General features: G+C 56.7%; 2 protein-coding genes and 1 long non-coding RNA gene across 5 annotated transcripts in view; 1 reads left to right on the top strand and 2 right to left on the bottom strand.

Moving 5' to 3' along the window:
* Positions 1–718: 718 nt before the first annotated feature.
* On the bottom strand, positions 719–3,571 carry DPM2 (dolichyl-phosphate mannosyltransferase subunit 2, regulatory). Of its 2 annotated transcripts, XM_003822308.7 has the most exons (4): positions 3,433–3,571; positions 3,049–3,138; positions 2,173–2,275; positions 719–1,400 (listed from the first exon to the last, which is right to left on the bottom strand). In XM_003822308.7, exons 1-4 carry the CDS (start codon positions 3,433–3,435, stop codon positions 1,342–1,344), a joined length of 255 nt encoding a protein of 84 aa, XP_003822356.1. In that variant the 5' UTR covers positions 3,436–3,571; the 3' UTR covers positions 719–1,341. The 2 variants fall into 2 exon arrangements, with proteins under 2 accessions (XP_003822356.1, XP_034785029.1); XM_034929138.3 differs by lacking the exon at positions 3,049–3,138 and having other exon boundaries at positions 3,433–3,537.
* On the top strand, positions 1,924–6,338 carry LOC134728558 (uncharacterized). The gene is made up of 2 exons (XR_010109085.1): positions 1,924–2,062; positions 5,994–6,338. It is a non-coding gene; the product is annotated as an uncharacterized LOC134728558 (long non-coding RNA).
* Positions 6,339–6,476: 138 nt separating this feature from the next.
* EEIG1 (estrogen-induced osteoclastogenesis regulator 1) overlaps positions 6,477–20,222 on the bottom strand; it is a 40,135-nt gene continuing 26,389 nt past the window's right edge. The window contains exons 2-11 of one of the 2 annotated variants that reach the window (XM_003822309.6): positions 19,415–19,535; positions 19,185–19,214; positions 16,030–16,146; positions 13,973–14,019; positions 13,676–13,830; positions 11,252–11,356; positions 10,970–11,165; positions 10,380–10,501; positions 10,218–10,287; positions 6,477–8,837 (exon numbers count right to left, since the gene is read on the bottom strand). In XM_003822309.6, the coding sequence (XP_003822357.1) occupies positions 8,792–8,837; positions 10,218–10,287; positions 10,380–10,501; positions 10,970–11,165; positions 11,252–11,356; positions 13,676–13,830; positions 13,973–14,019; positions 16,030–16,146; positions 19,185–19,214; positions 19,415–19,535 (1,009 nt within the window). In that variant the 3' untranslated portion in view covers positions 6,477–8,791. The remainder of the gene's footprint in view (positions 8,838–10,217; positions 10,288–10,379; positions 10,502–10,969; positions 11,166–11,251; positions 11,357–13,675; positions 13,831–13,972; positions 14,020–16,029; positions 16,147–19,184; positions 19,215–19,414; positions 19,536–20,222) is intronic. The other variant, XM_034929137.3, reaches the window with a different exon arrangement.

Genomic DNA, 20,222 nt, shown 5'->3' with positions numbered 1-20,222 from the left:
ATTGACGGAGGGCCCGTAAGTGGGGACCAGAGCACACTCAGGGAACAATGGGAGGATCCCATGGAGATCTTTCTCACAACAGGGGGGGCCAACTGTGACCTCAGGCTCCCACTACAGTAGTTGGGGGTTTAGGATCCAAAGCCCAAGTGGGCAGTTCTGCCTGGACTGGGGGACAGAGCATGGAGCAGGTGGGGACAGGGCGAGTGTCTGCAGTTGGCCTTTTTCCTCTGTGATGAGGAAGATACCTCCACCAACTGGAAGAAAAGTGAGGGTCCCGGGTTTGAGGAATGGGGGTTTACACTAGGTGCCGTGGCAAATGGGAGAGCCAGCTGCCCAGGCACGGTGGGACCGCTGGAAGGCTGGGGGCTGGGCCAGTCCAGCCAACCTGAACACAGAGCAGCCTTCACTGCTCAGGGCCACGTTAAGTTGGGCTGTGGGGTTTTTAGGGGAGTGGCCCAAGGGTCCCTAAAGTAATAAATCCAACCCGGCCAAGCTGGCACAGGGGAGGCATGGCAGAGGGGTGCCAGGGCCTCCAATGACTCCCAGCTGTGAGCTCCATTGGGTAGGAAGCACATCTGTCCCAGTCCCTGCTTTATCCCCAGTGCACAGGGTCAGGGCAGAAGGCCCCCGAGTCACCCCTACTGTACAGGATCTCCTGACCCAAGACCGCTCCCAGCCCGCTCCAGCCCCGACCCTGGGTAAACACGGCACAGAGACGAACACACCATCAGTGTTTATTGGTCAGCTGTCCCAAATGGGCCAGCCCTGGGGCTTTGGGGCTGGGCCTCCGTGAGGAGAGGTCAGTCGGTCAGCGGCCCGGGGTGGCTGCCCTGAGCCCCAGGGCTGGTCCTGGGGTCTGTCAGTCCTTCCCCAGGCTTTCCAGGTCCAGAAGGCTTTGTGGGGTCTGGGGCTGTGTCAGGGTAAGGAAAGCTGCCTTGGTGGAAGAAGAGAAGTCAGAGAGGTCACACATGTGGCCTTAGAACCTGCTAAGTCCAACATCAGCATGTGACAGGAGGGGAAGTGAGGCAAGACGGCAGAACCCAGGGGAAAAGGTGGCAGGGAGTCTGAGAGTGAGGTCGGGAGGACCAGCATCTTTTAGGCCCTGAGCAAGAAGGAGGTGACCGGAGTCTTCCAGGTATCCCTCCCTCCTAGCTTCTGGAAGTGGGAGTCGGGGAGGGGGCTCCAGTCAGTCAGGTGTAAGCTCCATGCCATGGGGACTCTGCAGGACAGGCAGGCTTGAGGAGCCACTGTGCCTGGACAGGTTCTGCAGGCTCCCCCACTTGGTCCCTGTGCTGGAGGGGAAGCAGAGAAGGGGCTGGCAGCCTCATCCCTGCGGGACCTTCACTGAGCCTTCTTGGTCACTCTCTTGCTCTTCAGCATCACGTAGGAGATGAACAGTCCTGGGATACACAGACCAGAAAGGCCACGTAAGATCTAAGCTCAGGGCTGCTGGGAGGCCACGGCATGACACAGCAGAGCCACCCACACGCAGGGCTGTGAACCTACCCAACCATCCTTCAGGGAACCTGCTTATCTCCCTAGTCATTCGTCAAGGCATATGTCTACTCACATTCACTCAACAAACACCAACTGAGTGCCTGCCTCAAGCAAGATGCTGCATTTAGTGTTTCAGATTCCAAGGGGAACAAGATCCACCCATCTATCGATCACCCGGTCAACCACTTGTCTGTCCACCTACATACCTACCCACCTCCTCCTACACCTCACCCACCCACCCATCCATCCACCCATCATCCAGGCACCCGGCTGTTGACTGACTCATCCAAATGACTTTCTGAGCACAGCCTCAGTGCCACAGCCTGTTCTAGATGTGCAGTAATGATGGAGACACAGTCCCCATCCCTAGGAAGCCATGAGAGAGAGAGGTGCAGGAATTAGAAGCCAGGGTGACAAGAGGGTGACTGAGGTGTGAGCAGAGTGATGATGGGGTTGGGGCAGAAAAGAGATGGACAGGTCATTGGAGTCCAAAAAGCCTGGGGCACCAGGAAACCCAGAGGTTACTGACCGGCAGCCTCGAAGGATGAACAGGAAAACCCCACGGGTGAGTTCAGGGCAAGCAGCTTCCAGCACCGCCATAGTGTGGAAGCATGTTCAGAGGTGGGGTCTTCCCGAAACCCTGCCCAGGGTCAAGGGGAGGAGGTGATGACTTACCCACAAACAGGAGCAGCAGGAGGCCTGCAGCCAGTGGGATGGCGACAGCATAGGCTCGGGGCAGGAAATACTTGTGGATGACATGCTGACTGTCGATGAATGGCTGGCATCGAGGGCAGAGCTCTGGTGAGTCTTGCTTGCCTTGCCGAGCCCCCAAGCCCAAACGTCCCACCTCCTCCATCTAAGGGGCTGACCCATTCAGAGGATTGGGACTGCATTTGCTTTTCTTTAAGATTACGGCATTTGGGTGTCGTGGTTTGTTTCTTTCCTTAATTTATTGGTATTTACCGGGCACTTGCTTTGGTGCCTGCTATAGGTTGGTGGTGGGGACAAGAGAACAGGGCACAAGAGACCTGCCCTAAGGCACCTCACAGCCTAGCAAATGGTACTTGAGGAATCCTCGACTGACTCCCAACCTGGGCCTCCAGGGCTTCTTCACTAATATTTTCTCTAAAGGATACCAAGTTCTGCACTTCCAGACACACTGCACTTCTTAAGCAATAACCAACAAGTTTTCCCACAAGAAAAAAATATCCTAAAGGCCTTCACAAATATCACTGGCGTTTGCCATGCCTAAGAGTCAGCAGGCTAACCCAGAAGGAACAGAACTCCTCCAAAAGTCAAAGCAAGCCGGAAACAGAGTTTTAAGTGTAGCGGCTAAGGATGCAATCTTGGGCCAGATCCTTCTCCCCTAGCCTCAGCTATCTCATCTATAAAATGCGGTACCACTGGCATCTTCCTCATAGAGTTGTTCTGGAGAGTTCAAGAGATGAGGCAGGCAATGAAGCCAGCGCCGTGCCTAGAGCCTATATAGTAGTTGCTCTGGCGGTACCAGGGCTCGGGGAAGGTGAGCAGCGGACGGGGAGAATGACATACCAAGAGAATCACCCAGGCGGTGTAGTAGGTGAAGATGATCAGGCTAACGGCGACGAGGCCGAGTCCCACCACCTGGTCTGTCCCCGTGGCCTGGAGAAAAGGGAGGTCTCAGCTGACGAAGTGACCCTCTATTTCGGCGCACTAATGGAAGCAGGGCGTCGCGGCCCGATCACGGTCTAAGCTTCCCATTCAACAGATGGTAGAGGGCTGACTAGGGATCAGTTTCTAGGCTGGGAGAGAATGCTAGGCCTCCGCGTTGTCGTCCGTACAATAGTGGGGGCGGGAGAGCAATCCCCGTTCCAAGTGCCCATGCCCCAGCTCCTGAGCAGACCCGGGACCCCACCCCCAGACGCCCCTATCTCCGGCACACGGTGCCAATCTCACCATTTCCCCGCGCGCTCAGCCACCCGAGCCGCAAGCCACATCCGGTTCCGGGTCCACGCTCTTCCGGCTTTGGACTGCGGAGCACGCCGGGAGTCGTAGTCCCCAGGCCTGCTCGGGCCGACCTCGTCGGAGACGAGCAGGAACCGCCTCCTCTCCTTTGCATATCGGCGAAGTGTAGTTCTCAAGAGCATTGTGGGGCCGGTTGCTGCCCGAATCTCTCTAGGGAATGGGACCGAGTTGGGGACCCAGACTCCCTGGCCTTCATGGCCACAGTCCTGTCGCCGCCCCACCAAAAGCCAATCTCTAAGTATCCCAGAGTCCCGGGGCCAGAGTGGGATGGGAGTGCGGGATCGGAAGTTCCATTTTTCAGATGGGAAAAGCGAGACTCAGAGAAAGGCAGATCCCATTCCGAGTCAGTGGTGAAGCCGACACGGAAACCGGGTGCCCTACTTAGTCTGTAGGTGGGAGAGGTGCAGAGAACGTTCACTTTCCAGCCTAGGGTGGGCGGGGGAGGGTCTGTCCCTAGCCCGCATGGATGGGGAGGATTTGGTGGAGAGGAGGCGCCCTCCTCACCATCGCCCGGCCTCCCGGGCCACCCTTCGGATGTCCCCTCCCTTCCTTCACCGACTGCCTCTCGCAGCAGCCCAGACACGTTTCAGACCGGGACCCACGCACAGGCCCCTCCCCGGTCTTGGAAGGCCCTTCCTCTGAGAACAAAGAGATGTTGGGCCAGATCATCTTCCACGCTTCTTCAGCTCCGAGATAGGAACGCGGTTCCCCACCACTCACAGGCCGGCTGCTCCTCACCCATCCGGTCTCACTGGGACGCCACGTTCCTCAGGGAAGCCAGTCGGGAAGGTTTTTTTTTTTTTTTTGAGACGGAGTTCTATGTTATCCAGGCTGGTGTCGAACTCCTGGGCTCAAGCGATCCTCCCAACTCGGCCTCCAAAAGTTTACAGGCGTGAGCCACGGTGCCCAGCCTCCTGTGCCTTTTAATTCACTGATGCAATTGTTGATCCGGCCCTGTCAGCTCCGAGGGTAGGGTCTGAGGTTGCTGCTGTATCCCTGGCACTCAGTGGAGGCTTGGCCCAAAGAAAGTTTTTTTTTGTTTTTTTGTTTTTCCCAAGACGGGAGTCTCACTCTGTCACCCAGGCTGGAGTGCAGTGGCATGATCTCAGCTCACTACAACCTCTGCCTCCTGGGTTCAAGCGATTCTTCTGCCTCAGCCTCCCGAGTAGCTGGGACTACAGGCACGTGTCAACACGCCCAGCTAATTTTTGTATTTTTAGTAGAGATGGGTTTTCACCATGTTGGCTAGGTTGGTCTCAAACTCCTGACCTCAGGTGATCCACCCACCTCAGCCTCCGAAAGTGCCTGGATTACAGGCGTAAGCCACCGCGCTCGGCCCAAAGTAAGAGCTTTGAACCTGTCAGCTTTAAGATTCAGTGATTGTTTAGATACTGGAGTACAGCATCTGGACTCCAGGCCTCCCTGAGGGGTTATGTGGAGGCCTTTGGCCCGCTGTCCCCACCTGGGGGGTTTGGGGAGAGATGTGCTTTGAGCCTGGCATGGTTCGCTCCCTCTGGCATTTATCTCCTTGGTTGGTTGGAAGCCCATCTGCAACTATGGAGTCTGCCCTCCCAAAGCTGACAAGAGCAACTTTTTTTTTTTTTTTTTTTGAGACGGAATCTCGCTCTGTCACTCAGGCTGGAGTGCAATGGCGCGATTTTGGCTCATTGCAACCTCCACCTCCTGGGTTCAAGCGATTCTCCTGCCTCAGCCTCCTGAGTAGCTGCGATTACAGGCACTCACCACCACGCCCAGCTAATTTTTCTATTTTTAGTAGAGATAGGGTTTCTCCATGTTGGTCAGGGTGACTTCAGGTGATCTGCCTCCTGCCTCAGCCTCCCAAAGTGCTGGGATTATAGGCGTGAGCCACTGTGCCCGGCCAAGAGCAACTTTTTTAAACCTACAGTCCAATTATTTTCCCTTATCTCTCAGGAGACTTTGGGCTCACCTAGGAGCCCACTTTTACCTCCTTCCTCAGTTGTGCATATAACAGAAGAAGGGGCAGAATCGGCCTTCAGGGTTTAAAGGGGCCATGAGTCGGGGTCAGCCCTGAGGAGGAGTGGGGTGAATGCTATCCCAGGATAGAGATGGAGCCCTGGTGGCCTGATTCCTCCTGGCCTGGCCAGTACCACTGAAGCTTCCCAACACCTCCAAGCTTATTAAAGAACCAGAGTGACTTGCCTGTCCCAGAGAGACTTGGGACGGTCAGAAACAGGGGTGAGGGGCCCGGGGCAAGCCAAGCCTGTAAATGATGGCAGCCTGGGGCTTTAGTTTGGGAACACACTCACACCTCCTACAGGTCAGGCTGCACACTCGTGTTATTTGATAACCCCATCTGCAGGTGAGGAAACTGAGGCACAGTTATTTGTCCTCAGGCATGCTCCTTAGAGGCCACTTGATTGCAGAGAAGGTCTACAGAGCAGTGGTTAGAACTTGGCCCTGAGGACAGAGCTTTTGCTCCGTATGAGGCTGGCAGGTAACGATCTTCTCAGTTTTCTCCCCAGGAATCTGGAACGATGAAGGTGATGATTGTGCCTGTGGCCAAGACCGGGAGAACCCTGGACCCCTACACCTTCCCCACCCCTGGAATGTCACTATACATATCTGACTTCTTCTGATGTTGCCTTTGACCCTAAAGTCAATATGATAAAGTAACAAGGTAAAAACAAAACAGCAAAAGAAACAAAAACCGAAACATTTAATTTTTTCTCCCCAAACCAAGACGCTGACACTAGGCTGAGTTCCCCTAACAATGTTATTTTCTACAACAGAAGCTGGGACAGAGGAACAAACACAGCCCACTCAAGCAGTGGTGGCAACATTCTGTTAGAAAGGAAGGGAGTCAAAGAAAAAAACACCCCTCCGCCCATCTCCTTATCACCTCCCTAAAGACAGAGGAGAACATGGACACCCTCCATCCTGACAGAATGCCATGTGGTCAGTTTGTGCGGTAAACAGGAAAAAAAAAACCTAAAGATATTGTAGACCTTTATTTTCTTTAAATCTCCTAATAAAAACATTAAACTTTCAAGAAGATTCCAAACTGACATTGCATAGACCAACTCCTTTCCAAAAATATCTCTGATATACTCTCCAACTCTCTCAATATATAGAATTTGAAGTCCAGGAGCTGTGGGCACCTGGTGGGAATTCACTGAGCTCAAGGGGACAAGAGGGCTGAGGACAAGGCTCCCACATGGGGACAACAAGGCCAGGCTTTCTGGCCTCTGGTTCCAGCCAGCATCAATTTGGTTGTGGCCAAATTCTCAGTCCAATCACCCTGGCCCAGGGCCTGGCGTGGGAAGATGTGGCAGGCTCTGTCTCCTTCTGGGGTTCCTGGTCTGGAGGAGTCTCCCCAACAGCGCCAAAGCTGGCTGTTTTCCGCCCAAAGCCCCAGAACTTTGAATGAGAGGCAAATCTACCCTGAATGCACCTCCCTCCTAGGCTGGGTGAGGTCACGCAGACACAGAAGGGCAGGACAGAACTCCCCATCTTCTGGGGGCCAATTCGTCTGGACACTGTGCGGTCAGCTTCCTTTTTAAAGTGCCAGTATCGGTGGGGCAGGAAGGGACTCTCAGGGCTGAGCAGAGCCTTCTCCAGCCCGAGCAAACACTCTGTCCCGCCTCGGCAGGCACCTTCTAACATTCATTTTCTAAGGGTTAGGTGAGTAAAACAACAACAACAAATGCTGGAAATGCTCTGTTCCCAATGCCAGGGAGTTCCAAGACCAAGAAGCCCAACTCTCACCAGCGGGGGCAGATGGGTAGCTAGGGAAGGAACCCTCCCAGCCTGGGGAGGGCACCTGCACCCCTCCCAGAGAGAGAAGCCCCCATCCCGGCCCCCCAGCTGGGCCCCAGCGCTGCTGGAACCAGCCGGCAGGTGGGGCAGAAAAGCAGCACCTCCCCTCACCAGGGGGAGGAGGCAATATTGAACCGTGAACTCAAGAAGAAAGACGGAAAGAAAAAATGAAAAAAGCCACAGGGCTAAGTAAACACCAGCCTGCTGGGTTTATACAAAATGAGTGAAATTTAAAAGGGGCAGGAGAGTTTGTCCAGGGACTGGCTGGCAGCCAGAACACACCTTCAAGCAAGTTACAAGGACCTGGGGGAAAGTGCTGAGAGCAGAGGCTTTAGTAGGGGCAGGGCCAGACTGCTCCCCACTGGGAAAGCACACCCCTTAAAGGAGCCCTTCCCCCTTGCCCAGAACTGGGGATGCTTCCAGAGGAAGGCTGAGGCTTTTCTGGTAAGGAAGCCAGCTCCGGACCAGTCCAGCCACAGCCCACCTGCCTCTCTGGCATCCGCCCCAGTCTGGGCAGCTGACCCTGAGGGCAGAGAAGGACTTTGCTTGCTCCAACCTTCCTGCAGGAAAACCAGCTGCTCAGGACCCAGCCCTGGGCAGAGGGCACGGTCGGTGCTCAGACCTTTCTCAGCACGGGTCTCAGACCTGAGCTGGAGCTAACTGGAGGAAGAGGCAGCACCCGTTCCCGCCGGGCTGCTGGACCCTGGGCCTCTGACTGCACAGCAGGCAGTGACCAGGAGTCCTTGGGAAGGGGCTCAGGGAAGGGGAGGTGAGGGGCCAGCGGCACTGTGCTGGGGGTGAGCATGTGCAAAGTGCAGGCTGCAAGGCAGCGGGAGGACATTTGCCGGGGGGAGGCAGGGGTCTCGATCTGGAGTGTGGGTGGGGTCTGAGGTCATGGCTCCCAGGAAGAGGCCGCCAGCAGGTCCCCCAGGACACAAGGAAGGGACAGCTGAAGCACTAAGCAGTCAGACAGTCACAGGTGGCAGGATTCCGGAGGCGGTCTGGCCCCCCCACCACCAGGGCAAGGGAACAACGGAGCAAGGCCCTACTGCCAAGACGTGACCAAAGCCAGTGCTCCTGGAGTGAGTGGGGACACAGGTAGAGAGGCCCCTCAGCCACAGGCATCTCTACATTTAGGAGCCGCTGCATGTCCTCAGCCAGTGGGCTGGGTCAGTCTCCAGCAGCGCCAGTCCTTGCCAGCTCCTTCTTGCCCACAAGCTGCACGGGCCCGCCTGGCCTGCCTGGCCTGCCCTCTAGTGGTTCAGAGGAGAATATTCACAGTGGTGCCTGGGCCTTGGTGGGCCAGGAGGGTCCCAGCATGGATGGGAGGGGCAATGGAATGATGCTACGGGGAGTGTGGACTGGAGTGCATGGAGGAGGCATGGATGAGATGTGGCGCAGAGGTGATCTGAAGGGGAAAGTTCCTCATGGAATGATACAGGTCTGGACTCCAGAGAAAGCAGGACTCTTCTCCAGCCCGGACACCTGCTCCTCAATGGCTTTCAATCACAACTGGCTCGTAGACCCCAGAAGAGACCCTGCAGGTGAGAGACAGGTCAGCATGTCCCCCTCGATACCCCATTTCCTGAGCGCTTCACTGGACCAGGCCTCTGGAGGTGTTTCACAAGCAGGTACTGTTAACCAGCCCTGTGTTGCAAAGGGGCTAAAACTGTGCCCCAGCGATGGTAAGTCCCTTGCCCACAGTGACACAGATAGTAAGCATCAGAGTCTGTGGGGCCTGCAGAGCCCTTCCGGGCACGTCTGGCTGTGCCACCCCATCCTCACGGTCACCTCGGCAGGGAGTCACTGCATCCTGCCCCACTTGACAGGTGAAGAAACTGAGGCTCAGAGGGATGTGAGGGTGACCAAGAGGGCAGTGGGAAGTCAGGAAACCTGGTCAGCTCCTTTCCCTGCCGAGCCCAGGCCCAGCCCTGGAGTCGGGGACTTTCGGGGCTCAGCATGTAGCTCTGCTGTGATCTCGCTCCCAACCAGATTGGCTTCTTTCCCCAAGATGCTTCCTCATTTTCAGAGGGGGCCAGGGAGGGGTGTGTTTACAAACCCGTAAGGAAGCCAGCCCCTCAGTTTCCTTCTTGCTCACGGCCCCCTCACCCCCACCCCAGAGCAGCCCAGGAGGCTACTGGGAGGTGATGGCTGCCATTCCAGGCCGTGGCCAGCAGGAGTCAGCAGAGCAACGTGAGAGGGTAGCCTCTGCGCAGCGGCCTGGCCACGCCTCTTCCCTGGAGATGTGGATGTTAGGCGGGCTCCCCACCTGCCCTCAGCAGCCCGCCCGTGGGAAGCTCATTCGCTCACTCGCTCATTCATTCAGTTAGCCAAAGCACATGGAGAGCCAGGCACATAGTCAACATGCTCCAAATGAATGTCTGTGACGCAGCACTCTATAAACTGTCGTTCCCGCAACTTTGGTCCCATCTACCCCCGCCATCTGTGGATGCTGTGTAGGCAGCAGCCTGCATTGAACCAGGCCTTCGCTCAGGGCCTAGTGCCTAGCTGGTGCTAGGGAAAGATTTGTTCAGTAAACCCATGAGGCATCACCACCACCATTCTTCCCGAGTCCCTGGAGCTGGGAGGAAGTGGAAGGGAGGGTTCTAAATAAATGCGTGTGAGGCCCCTGCCATGTGCTGAGCCCTGCACCAGGCATTGCTAGAGGTGACCTTGTGAACCGTGACAGGTGACCACCGAACCTGTCCGTGCCCTCACTGCCCCAGGCCCCCAGGTGAGGTGGTGGTGTCCACACCGCCTGACAGATGGGGAAAGGGAGGTTCAGAGACATGACAGGCCCAGGGTCACACTGTGGCGACAAGATTTGGCGTTCAAGGCCAGGTGAGTGGACTGTGGGGACTCTGCTCTCACCCCCAAGCCCCAGCCGCCCCAACGACCCCTCCCTAAGCCTGCCCTACCTGGTGGCAAGCTGGATGCCGCTCAGCGTGGCAGAGCCATCGCGGCTCACGAACAGCCGGAGGTTGCTGTCTGTGGGGACACAGGGGAGGATGGAGGCTGAGCGCGGCAGGGCCAGCCCTTGGAGCAGGTGGCCTCGCCCCCACCAGCCCGGCACGGCTTACCCTCGGTGTTGCTGCCGTCTGTGAAGTCCTGGCTCTGCATGATCTTCTCCACGATGGCATCCGCATCGATCCGCGTGTCGTCCACCCAGGTCGGGTGGCTCTCCACCGAGTCCTTCTTCCGCCTGGGTCAGGTCGTGGGAGGACAAGTCACAACGGTCAGGGCAGTAACAGGTACAAGCACAGAACGACGACAATAATGCCAGTCAGCTGCAGCGGCGCTCAGAATGTCCCTGTGCGCTCCGTGCTGTACTTCACTGAAACCTCACATGCACAATAGGGTGCAGCTGCCATCATGAGCCGGTTTTATAGACGAGGATGCCAGGCAATGAGCAGGTAAGTCAGCTTCCTAAGGCCACCTAGCAGATCGTGCTCTTGTCTGATCCACAAAACCGCAAGAGCAGCCATGAACAGAACCAGCTGCACGCCGGGCATGGCTGCACCCTTCAGGGCCATCAGCTAGTGGAATCGTCACCACCCAACCCTCTGAGGTGGGGACCTTACGGTCCCTGTGTTACAGGTAAAGAAGCGGAGGTTCAAGGCACCACCGGGAGAGGTCTGTTCTCCAGGGGGCACCAAGCAGTAGGCCTCACCTGAAAGAGCGATCGGACAGATGCAGGGGCCGGGGTGGCCGCGGCGGCTTCTCCGGGGGCCGGTGCTCCCGCTCACTGCCCTCAGGGCCCTCCACGGTCATGCCAAGGCCCCCAGAGGCGCTGCTGCTGGTGGACGTGTTGCGGCGGTGTGTCAGGTCTGAGAGGCTGGAGGAGCGCGAGTGCTCTGTGCTGTAGCCTGTCAGGGGCGATGCAGGGGAGCATCACAATGGGGGATCCTGAGGAAGGAGGAGGCCATGGGGGCAGGGCCAGGCAGCCACTCACCGGAGATCTTGGACTGCTGGCTGGCATAGCTGGAGTTGCGGGAGTGGCCAGAGTGGAACACCTCCTCAGGGCTGGACAGGTTCTGGTCGGGTTCCTCTGGCAGCCCTGGAAGGCAGGAAGGGGCAGGGGGTGAGGTGACAGGGGTCACCCAGTGCTGCTCACTGTTGCCCTTCACAACGTGCCCTCACAGAGCCTCCCATGGCAGGGCGCCATTTAACAGACTGAAAAACAGGTTCAGAGGAGCAGCAACCAGCCTGAGCCATAGGTCACCCTCCGAACCCAGGTCCCTTCATTCCACAGAGGGCACACTTGGGTGGGGTGCCCACCACAGGTCAGCGAGGAAGAAGAACAGAACGCTGAACAAAAACTGCCTCCACTACCCACAACCGCAGTGAGAGGTGCACAGCAGGGAGCAGTGCTTACTGGGGGTCTGGCCCAGTCTGGGGACAGAGGAGGCTTCTCCAAGGAGATGGCCTTAATGGCAGACCTCCAGGACACATTGCTGGAGGGAGCCAGCTAAGGCCTCAAGAGGGCAACGGCTTTCCAGGCACAGAGAACAGCATCAGCAGAGGCCCCGAGGCTGGAAGGGGCCTGGGTCAGCGGAGTTGGAGTGGAAGGGACACGGTGAGGGCAAGCAGTCTGGCCCAAAGGGACAGGCCCACAGTCCTGTCCCAAGTCACCCATAAGCCCAACTTCAAAACAGACTTTCCTGGCACTCCCCAGCAGGAGGCAAAAGGGACTAGGTGGGACCTACCCAGGGCTCTGAGTATCCACCTGCCTTCCCGCCCAACACACCCCAGGCTGGCCTGTGACACCCCAGGCTGGCCTGTGTGCCCATCCATAACTATGTGGCTTTTCAAGTCCCCAACAGGTTCTGTGCATATGGGGGGAGGCCAGATCCAGAGGCAAGTGGGCTCTCAAGTCCCACCCTGCCTGGGGGAGGGACCTCTTCTACTTCACACGAAGGCACCACCTGCGCTGGGGTGGCCTAGTCCCCAGACACATCTCTCTTCTGGGGAACCCCATCCAGGGGCTGGAGAGAGTAATTGTGCTGGGAAGCCCCCAGCTTTCTGTTCTGGGCCTCAGCTGGCTGGGTCTGCAGTGGAAAAGGGAGTGGAGGAAAGCTGGGCCCTTGAGGTCAGAGGGTCCCTCACTGCTCTCAGTTCCCAGAGGCAGAATCACTCGGCAAGCATCTGCTGGGCCACATGAGGCCTGTGCTCTAACTGATTCTGTGGGACAAATCAGGGTTGTCACGTGACACCTTGTTCACTAATCAGCCTGGAGGCGGTCCAAGGCTCATACCTCTGGGGGCCCTGCTTAGGGTTGAGGGGGCCCAGCAAACACTTGGGGGCAGGCCAGAGCCTCCTGTCCTGGCAACACCCCCTCCTCCTAATTGCCACACCATCTCCTCTGGGGGTTGGGGCTCGTTCACATTTTTCATAACATTAGTACCAGTGATAATTTAATAAAAACAGAGTGCCCGGCCGGGCGCGGTGGCTCACGCCTGTAATCCCAGCACTTTGGGAAGCCAAGGCAGACAGATCACGAGGTCAGGAGACTGAGACCATCCTGGCAACCATCCTGGCTGATATGGTGAAATCCTGTCTCTACTAAAAATACAAAAAAAAAAAAAAAAAAAAGTTTATCTGGGCATGGTGGCGCTCGCCTGTAGTCCCAGCTACTCGGGAGGCTGAGGCAGGAGAAATGCTTGAACCTGGGAGGCAGAGGTTGCAGTGAGGTGAGATTGCGCCACTGCACTCCAGCCTAGCGACAGAGCAAGACTCTGTCTAAAAAAACATAAACAAAAAACAGAGTGCCCACTGAGTGCTTACCATGTGCTGGGCAGGTGCCCACATGTGGACAGTTAATCCCCAAAGTGACCTGGGATGTAATTGCTATTACCAATCCCATTTTCCAAAGAACACTGAGACAGAGAGACGCAAACTGGCCAGTCAAAGTCATAGAGTATGTGGGAGAGCAAGAGCTCCCAGCACGTCCCTCTGCCAGGTATACTGTGCCTCACCCCCTGAATGCAGCTCAGATACCACATCCTCAGGGAAGCCTTCCCTGGCCCCGGATGGATCCCACCTTCTGGGCCTGTCTTCCCCAGCTTTTATCCTGTTTGCAGGTAGACATGCATTTATCTATGGCTTGATTGAGGCCTGTTTCTTCTGCTAGACTGCAGGGCCATGAGGATGGGGAGGCCACATCAGTCTCAGTCCAGGGCACAGCTGTGATCTCAGGGCCCAGCACCACAGCCAGCACGCAAGGTGATCAGATCTCATCAGCCCAGCAGGAGCATGCAAACACCCTCCCACCATCACTCTCCCCTCAGTCAGCGTCTCCCTGGGGACCTGGGCATGACATGGAGGTAAACCCCTCGGGCCGCTAGCAGGGGAGGGGCGGACAGATGAGGAACTGTACCTGAGCTGAGAATAGTGGGCCGGGCCTTGGGGGGCCGGGACCCAGTCAGGGAGTTGGTGCTGCTGCCCCCACTGCTGGTCCCACCACCCTTACACGTCAGCTGCAGGGAGGAATCCTGGCCTGGGATGGAGATGGACTTGGCAGTAGATGGTGGCCTTGGGAAGACAGACAGGTGTGACTAGGGTGCCCTGCTTCAGGACCAGATGAAAACAGAGGACACCCAGAGTCCCTGTTCCTCCACCCCTAGTGCCCAGGACTGGGCTCCCATCCACTCCCTAGGCCTGTGCCAGCACTCACGTCTTGAAGCAGGGATCTCCAGAGAGCAGGAACATACCAATGGTGACCTGTGGCGAGGGGAGCAATCAGCTATGCCCTGGCCACCCACAGCCCGCCCAGGCGCAGGGCCCCCTGCAGCCTTTCGGCTCTGGCCTCAGAAGGGCTTGGATTCCAATCCTGTCTCTCTGCCCCCTCCTGGCTTGGGGGCTCTGGCAAAGCCACTAACCTCTCTGAGCCCAGTTTCCCTGTGTGGAGGACAGAGATGGAACCAAGGCCTGCCTGGCAGACCAGAGGGGAGGGCATAGCAAGGTGAGGCCTGGGCTCAGCCCTGCGCCTGGCAGAGTGAGTGGACTGCCATCAGCTACAGGCCTAGATGATGAGCTTCTCCATGGTGAAGCCACACACTCACCCCCGGCCCTGTGTAAGGACCACAGAGCTCAACCCAGCAGGCAGGAGAGGGAAGAGGGCTCATGGGGCCTGGCACAGCAGGTGGTGGGCAGGGTTTGGTGAAAGTCTGATGAAAAAGCATGAAGCCATTGCAAACTAACAACAGCCCAAATGTGGCAAGATTTGGGCCCTAAAATCTAGGCTGAGATGGAGTGACAGGCAGAGGATGAGCAGGTGGAAAAGAGGAGCACAGATCCTGAGGTCACCACTTATGAAAGGGTGACCACTCCGTTGAGGCTTTCGGCCGGGTGCCATGGCTCACGCCTGTAATCCCAGCACTTTGGGAGGCCAAGGTGGGCGGATCACGAGGTCAGGGGCTCGAGACCATCCTGGCTAACACGGTGAAACCCCATCTCTACTAAAAATACAAAAATTAGCCGGGCGTGGTGGCGGGCACCTGTAGTCCCAGCTACTCGGGAGGCTGAGGCAAGAGAATGGCATGAACCTGGGAGGTGGAGCTTGCAGTGAGCTGAGATTGTGCCACTGCACTCCAGCCTGGGTGACAGCGAGACTCTGTCTCAAAAAAAAAAAAAAAAAAAAAGAAAGGGTGACCACTAGGTTGAGGCTTTCTATGGCTTATTCACTCGGCCATGAAAGCATCCTAGCTAGCCCAAGGCTGTTGATGAGGGAACCAAGACTCAGAGAGGGGAAGTGACTCCCAAGACCTTGCAGACAGGAAGTGGGGGAGTTTCCCTTGAACCCAAGGCTACCTGGCCCCCAGGCTCCCTTGATCTGGCCTGAGGTGCACAGGGCTACTGTGCCTGTGCTTTTCAGCCTGACTGAGGCTGAAAGGCTCCAGCTCCCAAGACAATCAGCCTGGACCCTTTCTGGCATCTCCGGTTCCCTCTGCAAAGGGTCTAGGAGGCCCCAGAGCCCCTGCTCACCACCTCCTGCCCAGCTCTGCTCCAGATACCATAGGCTCTCCCTGGGTCCCCTTGCAGAGGCGCTGTTAGGACAGCCTGTTTTCCCGGCCAGGTGAAAGGTGTGGAAACAGAGGAAGAGAGGTGTGCTGGTGAGGGACACCCAGACATTTCTGTTCCCAAAAGGCCAACGAGGCAGCTGCCTGGGGGTGGGGCTGCCCTGTCCACTGGAAACCTGCCCCCGGGGCCCTCAGCAGCCATCATTTTCACTGATAATCCACTGGGGGCCAGGCTACCACATGTCACTTGGGGAAGAGTTAGGAGCTGGGCCAAGAAGTCAACTGGCTGGTGGTCAGGTGCCAGCTCTGTCTGTGACTTCAGGCAAATGACTTAACGTCTGTGCCTTAACTCCCTCCCATTTGAAGCTGGGACTAATCAAAGATACCACAGCTCATGGGGCTGCTGTCAGGGGACCACAAGAGAAGAGAGGGCATGCAGTCAGCATGACGTGAACCCACTGCAGGTGCTTGCCAAACCCTGGAGACTGTCAGGGCCCCCTCCCTGAACTTGATGGGGAAACTGAGGCCAACAGCGGAGCCAGGCCTCCCTCTGATAGTGGTTTCCTGATTCCAGGGCTCGCCCCTTCCCGATGTCTACCTATTCAGGTAAGGCCTGTATTTTTAACAACCCTCCTCCAGAGGATTCTGATGAGCAGCCTGGTTTGTCCCCATCCCGTGATCAGGGTGGCAGAGGTGGCAGGATCCCTGGTACCTTAAGGATGGAGTTGTCCTGGCGAGTGTTCTTCGTGTCATATCCCTCGAGCAGGCAGCAGCGCACCGTGGAGCCCGAGCCCGCAAACTCGGCCAGGTTCAAGTCAGCGAAGCCCAGCTAGGAGGTGAGAGGAGCGTGTGGGAGGGCTGAGGGAGTGTGGGCTCCTGGCTGGCGGAAGCCCAGAAGGGTAACTTGGCAAAAGTTGGGGAGGGAGACAGACAAAGCCCCTGGGCCAGCCCCACAGCCTCGACTGACTGTTGCATAACTGGGACCCAAGGACAGAGGCCCCGGGTCGGCAGCACCAACATGGCAAAGCCAGGAGCTCACATCCCTGAGCTGCACAAAGCACCCTTTGTGCCACGTCCCGGCGTGCACCGGGGCCAGTGCGCCTGACATGAAAGGACATTGTTGTCCGTGACACAGATGCATTGTTCCCTGGGAAACAAGGCCGTGCTGTCGGGAGCTGCCGGGTCAGCAGGCAGGGGAGGAGGGAAGGCCTGTGAGAAGTGGGTGCTGGGGAAAGTGATGGGACACCGCCACAGGGGTTGGGAGGGGAGGGGCACTGCAGGATGAGCAGGAGCCCCAGGGAAGGCACCCTGGTAGAGGCCAGAGTGAGGGGCTGCTGGGCAGAGTTCAGGGTCTGAACAGGCCCTTGGGAACTCTGGACAGAGGATCGAGGGATGGGGAGGGAAGTGGGAGTAAGTGTAAAGAGGGCATGCACTAAGAAGGCCCTGTGGATGGAGGCCAAGTCTGCTAGACCTGGAGGGGAAAGTGAGATTGAGACGAGGTGGTGCCAGACTTGGGGACTTGGAAGACATCTCCGGTTCCCTCTGCAAAGGGTCTAGGAGGCCCCAGAGCCTCTGCTTACCACCTCCTGCCCAGCTCTGCTCCAGATACAACAGGCTCAGAAGAGACAGATAACGAAATGTTTGAACCAACGTTTGAACCCAACCGAACCAATCAGGGATGAGTGTCAAGTAACTGCTGCCTGCAAGTCTCTACTGCAGTGTTCAGGGCACACACTCCAGAATCAGGGAATTGGATTCAGATCCTAGCCCCGCCATGGACTCAAGAGTGATCCCCATTTTATAGATGAGAAAACTAAGTTCACAGAGGCCGGGCATGGTGGCACGCCTGTAATCCCAGCACTTTGGGAGGCCAAGGCAGGCGGATCACGAGGTCAGGAGACCGAGACCATCCTGGCGAACACGGTGAAACCCCGTCTCTACTAAAAATACAAAAAAAATTAGCCGGGCGAGGTGGCGGGCACCTGTAGTCCCAGCTACTCAGGAGGCTGAGGCAGGAGAATGGCGTGAACCCGGGAGGCGGAGCTTGCAGTGAGCCGAGATCGTGCCACTGCACTCCAGCCTGGGCGACAGCGAGACTCCATCTCAAAAAAAAAAAAGAAAAGAAAAGAAAAGAAAACTAAGTTCAGGGAGGGGAAGAAGCTTGCCCAGGGCCAAACAGCTAACCCAACAGAGACAGGACTGAAACTAGGCCTGATCAGCACCACGTCCAGCCACTTCTCAGGGCCTCAGTTTCCTCCTCTGTCTAATGGGAGTAAAGCCTGCAGTGGGAGTTCAATTACAGAACAGAAGGGAAGGGGCCTGGCAGTGCCTGCCACGTGCTGGGTGCCTGGTAAATGTTTGCCAGTGGAGGTGAGATGCTCCCAGGTGTTTGCTGGTAATTCCTTTCCTGGCTGCACAGCTGTCCTCACCCGTGTGAATCAGAGAAATTTCCACTGTGACAGCACCCTCCACAGCCTGGTTCTAGCCATACTGTCCTCTGCTTCTGGAGAGGGACGTCAGCGCCCCGGGCCAGGGCAGAGTGCACGGCCCAGCGGGCTGAGTTCCTGAGCTCCGGTCAGTGGGAAGGGCCGCGCCCTGTATAGCACCTCCCTCGGGTGAGAGGTGAGGCGAAGGCATTTCCCCTCCCGGCTGATGAAGCCCACCCTCCTGCCACTGGGCTAAGCCTCAGGAGCTGAGGAGGGGAGGCCAAGAGTCCACCATGGAGAAGAGGGATGGAAGGCAGAGCAGGCTTATTCAAAGCCAGAGCTGTCTTCTCCCTCTTTGCCCAGTAGAAAAGCTCTTAATACTATGTAGGGCTGAACTGTCTGTGGGTACAGTGAAACCCTGGTAACAACGCACATGTCCAGCAGCAGGGCTGGCTGAGTCAACCATCGCCAGCCATGCCACGGGACACTGCTGCCATTAGAAAGCACATGGAAATTAGTGATAACACAAAAAGATGCCCAGAATGGATTAAGTAAAAAACCAAGCTGCGAATCTGTTTATTTATTTATTTATCTGGAGGCAGAGTCTCGCTCTGTCACCCAGGCTGGAGTGCAGTGGCGCAATCTCGGCTCTCTGTAACCTCCACCCTCCCGGGTGCAAGCAATTCTTGTGCCCCAGCCTCCCGAGTAGCTGGGATTACAGGCATGCACCACCACACCTGGTTAATTTTTTTTGTATCTGTAGTAGAGACGGGGTTTTGTCGTATTGCCAAAGCTGGTCTTGAACTCCTGAGCTCAGGCAATTCGCTTGCCTCAGTCTCCCAAAGTGCCAGGATTATAGGCGTGAGCCACCATGCCCAGCCGTACTCGGGAGGCTGAGGGAGGAGAATTGCTTGAACCTAGGAGGGGAAGGTTGCAGTGAGCGAAGATTGTGCCATTGCACTCCAGCCTGGGCAACAGAGCAAGACTCTGTCTCCAGAGGAAAAAAAAAAATCATATTGTTTGCATGCACTTCAGTACACACAGAGGGTGCTCATTTTGCATTTCTTTAAACCACACACATACATTTTATTTGCTGCTCTCTTTGTATGGTATATTTCCTTTTTTTCTTCTTACAAGGTCTGGAAAGGTCTTAATCTATCCCAATAATGGGGTCCCAGAAAGAGGCCTGGAGAGAGGAAAGGGGACAGAAACTGGCCCTTTTGCTCTGTGAACTTCTGTACCATTTATATTGCAACAACCATATGCTGCCTTTATATTGAGTGCAAAGACCATCAATAAAGATATTTCTAAAAAATAACACACCTCAGGTAGGGCTGAGTGTCTCTTGCTTGTGGCAGAAAAGGGGCTGGAGGCTTCCCTTGTGCCTGTCCCATGCCACCCCCCATCCCATCCCACTGCCCCTTCACACAGCCCCTCTTACCTTGGAATAAGCCTTCCCGCCTTTCAGCTCCTGCACAGGGAGGGAGACACGAGCAGCAAGTTGACTGCGGAATCCCAGGGACCTCATGCATCTCCCGCAATCCCCCCAGATCTGAGGGGAGGAGGGCAACGGGCAGAGCAACTCACCCCATTTTCAGCTGGGGGTGCGGACTCATGAGGGGAGGGGCCTATAGCCCAGCCCAGCAGCCCCACATGCGCCCTTGGCCTCACCTTGCGCACAGACACGCGGAAGACACAGGGGTCCAGCAGGCCGGTGGCCGGGTTAGCACTCATCTTACACACGAAGGTGAACCTCTTTCGCCACCGCACGCAGTTCTCCTGTACCTCCTCCCTGTGGGCCAGAGGCGACAGGTGAGCACAGGCACACACATCCGCGCCAGGGGACTCCATGTGGTACCAGGGACATGGCACTCCCCATTGGGACTGAGGCGGTGGGAAGCTCCACTTTCACTCTGTGTCACAAAATAGCTGTGTTTTCACCACAAGAATGTACTCGTGTAGTTGTTGTAAAAACAACAGTGAAAACGTAATAAAAATGAGACAAACACAAGGCAGGGGTGAGGTGAGCTAGGGCAGCTGTCCCTCCCCAGGAAGCCTGGCAACCTGCAGAGCCTCCCTCTGTACCCAGTGCTGCTCCCGCCACCTTGCTCTTAGACCTTGGGCAGTTCCCTGCACTGCCATTACCTCCTCCAAAGCCAGGCTCTGCCAACCGCCTCATGACCCTCACAATAGTCTTAGGCTGGACTACTCAGCCCATTTCAAAGATGAAGAGACCGAGGCTAGGCAAGCTGCCCCACACCTCCCAGCCAGTAGATAGCTGAGCTGGGCCTGAAGCCTGGTTCCTCCTGACTCCAGAGCTGCCTTCTTCATCACTAATAACAACAATGGCAATAGTAACAACAGCTGATACCCACACAGTGCTTCCCACGTGCCAGGCACTGTTCAAAGAACTTCACAAGAGCCAGCAGGCCCTGGAGCCTGCTCCAAGTGCCAGAGAAAGGTGGTCATGCCAAACCTT

The sequence above is a fragment of the Pan paniscus genome, chromosome 11, assembly GCF_029289425.2.
Source record: "Pan paniscus chromosome 11, NHGRI_mPanPan1-v2.0_pri, whole genome shotgun sequence".
Taxonomy (NCBI): Eukaryota; Metazoa; Chordata; class Mammalia; order Primates; family Hominidae; genus Pan; species Pan paniscus.
The sequence above is the reverse complement of the archived record's forward strand: the minus strand, read 5'-3'. Positions and strand labels throughout refer to the sequence as shown.

What these genes read in the sequence shown, in the direction of transcription:
- DPM2 (XM_003822308.7), bottom strand. An exon ending in CCGCCTGGGTGATTCTCTTG is followed by an intron (nt 2,276 to 3,048) that starts GTATGTCATTCT and finishes CCTCGATGCCAG; the next exon opens with CCATTCATCGACAGTCAGCA. An exon ending in CCTGCTGCTCCTGTTTGTGG is followed by an intron (nt 1,401 to 2,172) that starts GTAAGTCATCAC and finishes TGTGTATCCCAG; the next exon opens with GACTGTTCATCTCCTACGTG.